This window comes from Pectinophora gossypiella, chromosome 8, assembly GCF_024362695.1.
Source record: "Pectinophora gossypiella chromosome 8, ilPecGoss1.1, whole genome shotgun sequence".
Classification (NCBI taxonomy): Eukaryota; Metazoa; Arthropoda; class Insecta; order Lepidoptera; family Gelechiidae; genus Pectinophora; species Pectinophora gossypiella.
This window is the reverse complement of record NC_065411.1, coordinates 17,326,896-17,334,296: the sequence shown is the minus strand read 5'-3', so window position 1 is coordinate 17,334,296 and position 7,401 is coordinate 17,326,896. Positions and strand designations below refer to the sequence as shown.

Sequence of the window (7,401 nt, the reverse complement as noted above, 5' to 3'; positions counted from 1 at the left end):
GTCGTATTTTTTCCGAAGTTTTTAAAGTTCTGGGGGTTCTGAACGGTTAAACAAGAAGAGAAAAATATAAAAACCTTTATGTACCTTTGTGTTATGTCTGTTTTGGCAGCATTTGGGCATACTTGTACACCACTTACGTATGCCTACTTATGACGATTTGATTTTAATGAAATCTAGGGATCTATAAAAATGTGTGAAAATAAGGGGTTATAATTGCACACATTACCACAAGACTTAAGGCCACTTGTGCGGATCTACACTCGAAAGGTCTACACTACATCATACCCACGCGGGGTACGGAACACTCGTTGCATGCGGCCGACTCTTCTTGGTGCCTCTTTTTATTTTAGCTTTTAAAATAAAATACCTGCGTAACAACTCATCTCTGATGACATCGACGGGTCCGAGTATGCTAATTAGTTTGTTCCATGTGTAGGTAATTCGTCTAGAAGAATTTTGCCTTTGAGAGCGGATCCACCGATGGTGAGTGGGGCGACGTTGCGTCTCTCAGTTGTTTGTATAAGTATACAATTATAAATCAAAACACAATTATAACGACAGTATGTAAGAAGGTGGTAGTGCCTACAGACACAGTGTAGGCACAAGTTCAAGCAAAACAAAGGGTCTGCCTACCCGGTTGTAACGTCGGGTACAAATAATAAATACCGCCATCGTCATAGATGCGTGATCCTGAGGAAGCTACACATCGCGCGTACGGGCTACCTTACACAGTACAATAGTAATTAGGCATGTGTCGCCTCATTCTTATATTATTTTTATCTACATCAGAATGGCATATTAATATTGACAGAGAAAAGCGCTTAACAATAAGTTCCCGCGTAGTATTGTCGAGGTGACGACGACGTAGGAGATGATAAGACGGGTTTGCAAAACATAAGAAGTGCTTATCTGAGTGGCCCGCGCCTCCGGCGGCGGCAGACGAGTCGCGAGCTCGAGCCACGCCGCGCGCCTTGCCCGCGGGACACACGCATGTTGCATTCATATACGATAAAGGACTTCACCGACACGCGGTGAGCGAGCTGCAAATTGAAGCCCGGAGGCATGGAGCCGGACTCGTGGTCGTGGGCGGCGTCGGGCGGCAAGCGCGGCTCTGGGCGCTGGCGGGCGGCGGCGCGGCGCCGGCTGCCCGTGCTGCGCTGGGCGCCGCAGTACTCGCGCACGGCGGCGCTGGCGGACCTGGTGGCGGGCGTCACGCTGGGGCTCACGCTGGTGCCGCAGAGCATCGCCTACGCCGCGCTCGCCAACCTGCCCGTGCAGTACGGGCTCTACTCCTCCTTCGTTGGTAAGTACGCCGCAGTTGCTCGCGACTCACCACTACTTTTACTGGTCAACAAACCAGAACTCGATTGTTACAATTGAGTAAACGAGAGCGCATAGGTACCTATGGGGTCCTCGAAACAAAACAAAAGTTTCGGAGATTAAACAGTTTTTTCTCAAAAAAAAATGGCTGCATACTAAATGTTATGTCTATTGAGACGCACTCGTTACTATCATCCGCTATTGTTGTGACTGGAAGATGGGAGTGGCGCTGGTGGTAAGCGCTTAGTGTAGGTTGGTATGTGTGTCGGTTGCAGGCACGATGCTGTACGTGGTGCTGGGCACGGTGAAGGAGGTGTCCATCGGGCCGACGAGCCTGACGGCGCTGCTCACCCTGCAGACGTGCCACGGCCTGCCCGTGCAGTACGTGGTGCTGCTTACCTTCCTCTCGGGATGCGTCGTGCTCGCCATGGGGCTGCTACGACTCGGTAAGATACAGCATTAGCTTTATATAACTACCATTTGAGACCTTCCACTGAGGCTAGTGGAGCAGCGACAGTGGCGCGTCGTGTATACTCGTACCATGGGTCGCTGTCGAGGCGCCGAATCCATCGTTAAATAGGTTTCAGTATTGAACCAAGATTATTTATTGTGTACAAGTTTAACAATAGGTAAGTACTCAAAATAATATTTATTTTAATCGCAAATTATCGTGGTGGGTTATTTTAGTAGGTAAGTACCTAATATATTTATAAGATACCTACCTACTGACCGAATATTCGGGTAAGTAATGCATAAAGAAATTCGGCCGCCTAAGCTTTGATGAATATTCCGTATTCGGTCAAATCACTGTTCGCGGGTTCACTAATTAGCAGCTATAACAAGGTTCTATAGAATATTCTGAAAGTAAACAAAGTTTCCATTTACAGAGTCAATAAAGGCACAGCTTACTGCGACGGAAGCGAATTACGGCTCATAAAACTAAAACATACATTATAAAAATACACGAATTAGGAACATATTTAGTTTAGATGTTGGTAAGATAAGGCAATTATTGTTTAAAATCATGTTGATAGCACTTGCAAATGCCGAGGAACGTAAGACGACGGAGGGCTGTCACTCCTGACAGCGGCATGTGGCGCGGTGACGGTGCTCGTGCGCGTGCCGAGCAAATACCTGAATGATAGTGATGTTTGTTCCAGTTATATGATTATTACCCATCTTGAATTTAAATTTACCTGCTTACCTATATTCATGTGACTGTTCTGAACCTTTGCACGATACCTACTCTAATACACCTTTGACTCTGGTTTTTTTAGATGCAAAACGTAAGAATACGTAACGTTAAACAATCTACACCAGTTGTTATGAGGGCGTTCAAACTAAACTAGCGTAGCGAAATGTCTGTTGACATGACGTGTTGTGGTGATAGGTTTCCTGGTGGAGCTGATCTCGCCGGCGGTGACGTCGGGCTTCACGTCGGGCACGGCGCTGATCATCGTGGTGGCGCAGCTGAAGGGGCTGCTGGGCATCAGCTTCCTGGCGGAGTCGCTGCTGGACAACGTGGCGATGCTTGCCGAGAACATTCACAAGACGCGGCTCGGCGACGCCGCGCTCGGAGCCTCGTGCTGTATCGTCTTGCTGCTCTTGAGGGTAATATTTATCAATTTTAGTTTTCTTCTTACGGTTTCTGCTCTTTGTTCTCTAGGGTTTCCTGTAATAGACTTGTGAGTCTTGTGACCACTAAGAATAAATCAAATCTTTTTATCATAAAAATTAAAGATTATCTTCTTCTTCTATCGTGTGGATTGTGAGGTGAATTACCTACCAACCCCATCAACCCTGGTGTCAGGGTTATTACTGAGTCGCCATATAGGCCCCTGCCTGACCCATGTAACGACTACGTACAAAAAACAAAAAAACAAAGATTATTATCATTTCTAAAAAAACACCAATCAGAAAGCGTGACGTCACGATGTGGCAAACGTCATTGTTAATGTTGACGTTTTCATACTACTGGACGGGTTACTTGATATTATTTTCCGATTTTACCATTTTATCTCACATGGACCCTAATAATTGACGGCGACAATAGATGGCGTAGCTACACGACTCGGTGATCGGAATATATATTTTTTTGTCATAGATGAACTAAGCTAAATGACTCTACACCTTTTTGCTACTACCTACTTGAAGGTCTAGAGAGATCCTACAAACAATAAAATATATTATAAACCTTTCCTATTTTCTTCAGGTTCACTCTGGGTCTGAAGCTATTGATAACTTCCTATTTAAATGTTCTTTTTATTACTTATTATTAGAAACTACATATAAAAAAGGTTTTATAATAGATTACGTTTATGTGTAACATAAAATACAGAAACTTAGTAAATACTTTTGTATGGGAATGTATATTTAATCAATAATTTAAAGAAAATACATTATTATTTTATATCTTGCGGGAAAAATAAAATGAAACCTCTGAAATAATGGTAAATGCGAAAAAGACAAATTTATTTACGATCTGCACAACGGGAATCCGTAATGTAATAACTTTAAACGTATACGTTAAAGCTTTATTTCCCGGTTGCAGAAGTTGAAAGACGTGCGAGTGGGCGAGAAGCGGCGGGCGCTGCGCCTGGCGCTGTGGCTGGCGTCCATCGGGCGCAACGCGCTCGTGGTGTGCGGCGCCGCGGGGCTGGCCTACTGCACCGCCGACGCGGGCTCCGACCACCACCCGCTCTTTAAGCTCTCAGGTCAATAAATACTTCATTCAAATTAAGTTAAATTAAAAAAACATCTATTTTTTATGAAACTTAGATTAAAGTCAGAATAAGAAAATATCGTTTTCACCGCCTTTTCACTATTTGGTTATTTTTTTTATTATTGATACAGGACAAGAGTAATTGTACCTTTAGTTAGATGGATGGCTTTTACCTAAATCGTAAAATTAACTAATTATATGGGCTGGGTAATGATCGTCACGTATGTGTTGAGTGGACCGTGGTGGTGCCGGCAGGTCGCGTGGAGCCGGGCCTGCCGCCGCTGGGGCTGCCGTCGTTCGGCATGAGCTCCGCCAACGGCACGCTCACGTTCCTGGACATGGCGCGCCGCATCAGCTCCGGCGTGCTCATGCTGCCCGTCGTCATGGTGCTCGCCAACATCGCCATCGCTAAGGCATTCTGTAAGGCTACACGACGTACACGACCTATAATTGAAATAGAAAGCCTCATTTCACCAGTAACTAGAATCTGAGTCCTTGATAGCTTAGGCTCTGTTCACACTAGCGATTCGATCAGCGATTTCACTTTTCCCTTACATTGCTATGTATGTTTATTCGTTCAAAATATACACTTTCAGCTGAGCGTTAACTCCATGCGGGGTCTTCCCAAAATTTATATTTTTATTTATGTTTTTGTGAATTGTTGGAGTCAATTTTGTGAATGAAGACAGCCCGAAAAATGGGTAGTATGCAGCTAAAAATAATAGCGGTGACGTTGCGGCGTGTTCGCCGCGATCTCGCCTCGCTGTGAAATCGCAAAAAATCGGCCGACGAATCGCTAGTGTGAACAAAGCCTTAGGCGAGAGTAGTGCGCCTGTGCGTGGCAGCAGGTGTGCCATGAGCGTGTGTTGCAGCGGCGGGCGCGGCCGTGGACGCGACGCAGGAGATGGTGACGCTGGGGCTGTGCAACATGCTGGGCTCGCTGGTGCACGCCATGCCCACGTGCGGCGCCTTCACGCGCTCGGCCGTGTCGCACTCGTCGGGGGTGCGCACGCCGCTGGCCGGGCTCTACGCCGGTGACGCCTTTATCACTAGCGCTACATTCCGCTTCTAACACCTCTCACAGTTGATATATGGACCGTGGTTAATCAATCTGGCTATGGATGAGTTTTGAAGTTGTTACTGTACGTAACACCCTCCTACTCTGAGCTCCAACGACAACATGATACCACAGCTTTATTTTCTGTAATAAGTAGCATGGCCAAAGCTACACTGCAAGATTCAAGAGTGGCTCTTAATGAAATAATGACGATTGATAGGAAGCTGCTTTTCCTAAAATGTTTTCCTGAATGGTTCCGCTGCAGGTGTGATCTCCCTGGTGGCGCTGGCGTTCATGACGCAGTACTTCTACTACATCCCGCGCGCCTGCCTCTCCGCAGTGCTCATCTGCGCCGTCATATTCATGGTATGATCTATGGTACTCTTTAGTTCATACCAGAGTAGTTCTGGTGGGTTTTTATCCCAAACCCGTCCATTGAAGTCGTCGGCTATCTACCTAGTTGTGAAGTACTATTTGAGGGCGCGTTTGTGTGGTGTGTTCAGATCGACTACAGGTCGGCGGTGGTGCTGTGGCGGCGCAGCCGGCCGGAGCTGGCGGTGCTGGTGCTGACGCTGCTGGTGGCGGTGCTGGGCTCGGTGGAGCTGGCGCTGCTGTGCGGCGCGCTGGGCTCGCTGGCTCGCGTGCTGCGGCACCTCATGCGCCCGCCGCTGCACCTGGCGCACTACAAGGTCCACCACCACTGCTTCCATTCACATCTCGCACATTTCGTTATATTACACCTAGTTACAGACAAATAAAAAGGAAACTAACAATTGTATCAAGTCTGATTCCGATACACACCATCTAATTATATTTCAAGTAATACCTGTGATTTTGTTATTCGCCGAAAAGGAAAGGAATTATGACTCGATTACCGACAGGCAAAAAATTAATTGTACACGTAAATTTTTGACAGTACTCGTCAAACGGGTAGCATATCAGCGAGATGCCCATATTATCCGCCTGGGTTATTAATTCATTCACTCATTCATTTTAAAATTAGCATTTGTCAATCGACCCTTTCCTTTTCGGCGGATAAGAAAATGACGGGTATAACAAAAAAAATGTCGTGAGTGCGCCCAGCTGGCGGTGGGCACCTGAGCCCACGTCGGTGACGGGTGGTGTTCGTGTCCGCAGACGGCCCGCGGGCCGGCGCTGGTGGCGCGGCCGGTGCTGGCGCTGGTGTACGCGGGCGCCGACCGCGCATGCGCGCGTCTGCGCCGCGCAGCCGCGCGGGCCGCGCCGCGCCCGCTGCTCGTGGACTGCCGCGACCTGTCGCTGCTGGACTACTCCGCCGCACAGGTACTGGCTGCCTCCCTGCTGCTGCACAGCGTCATAAATCACTGCCTGTTCCATATGGTCTTACGTTGAATGTACAAACATTCGTTTAAAAACACGAAATTGTCATTAGAGGAGCCCCGAATGAATAGTGATTTGGGTCAACACTACCGATATTGGTGTCGATATCGATAACGCTGCGTCTCTTTCTTATCAATTTAAGAGATGTCGAAGTAAAATTAGGATAAATTGTGTGCGCCCGTAGAGGCACCATTGTATATATGTCGTGGGCTGATCCTTAAACCAGGGCCCTAATCTATTACTAAAACTCTGCGACACGTAGGCACTGGAGCGTCTGATCAAGGAACTGCAGGCGTCGGGCCAGCAGCTGATATTCTTCCACGCCTCGGCCGAGGTGCTGCGCAAGCTGGAGAACATAGAGGGCGTGCAGCACGCCGCCCTGCGCGCTGCCAGCGTCGGCGACGCGCTCGCCGCCGCCGCCGCGGCCCCCGCCCCCACCGAGGCCCCCGCCCCCGCCACCGCCGCGGCCCCCGCCACCGCAGACGCTGCACTGCTAGCGGCGACTGACGATGCCAATGTCTAATTAGTAACAATTCTGACACATGCAGACTCAGGTTTTTGCTATATATACATACATTATACATATCCAGGAATAACAAGATATTACAATGACACGTATTTGTGTAATTCATAAGACGCCCTATTACACAGGAACTAAACATAGCTGGCGAAGAGCGGATACCCCTTCGAGATCAAAGGCGTGATGCTAAGTTTCATGTTATGTTATATGTGCAATAAAATAGGTAAGTATGTACTACAGAGTGTGCAGAATCACGGTACAATTTTTTTATTGTGCATTATGTTTTGTTATGAAACTGTACGGTTAACTTAATTTAGTAGGTATTAAATTATTTGATTATTATTTAGGGATATAAATATTACTTGTAAATATTATTAGTTAATAATGATTGAAAAGGTACACAAATTAACTTAAATGTACAAA

General features: G+C 47.2%; 1 protein-coding gene across 1 annotated transcript; it reads left to right on the top strand.

The window, feature by feature from the left end:
- Positions 1–884: 884 nt before the first annotated feature.
- Positions 885–6,981, top strand: LOC126369167 (sodium-independent sulfate anion transporter-like). The gene is made up of 10 exons (XM_050013462.1): positions 885–1,303; positions 1,596–1,766; positions 2,711–2,931; positions 3,872–4,034; positions 4,298–4,462; positions 4,915–5,076; positions 5,365–5,465; positions 5,603–5,788; positions 6,237–6,401; positions 6,721–6,981. Exons 1-10 carry the CDS (start codon positions 1,063–1,065, stop codon positions 6,979–6,981), a joined length of 1,836 nt encoding a protein of 611 aa, XP_049869419.1. The 5' UTR covers positions 885–1,062.
- Positions 6,982–7,401: the final 420 nt, after the last annotated feature.

What these genes read in the sequence shown, in the direction of transcription:
- LOC126369167 (XM_050013462.1), top strand. Translation starts at nt 1,063, where the DNA reads ATGGAGCCGGACTCGTGGTCGTGGGCGGCGTCGGGCGGCAAGCGCGGC. An exon ending in GCTGGCCGGGCTCTACGCCG is followed by an intron (nt 5,077 to 5,364) that starts GTGACGCCTTTA and finishes GTTCCGCTGCAG; the next exon opens with GTGTGATCTCCCTGGTGGCG. An exon ending in TGGACTACTCCGCCGCACAG is followed by an intron (nt 6,402 to 6,720) that starts GTACTGGCTGCC and finishes TGCGACACGTAG; the next exon opens with GCACTGGAGCGTCTGATCAA.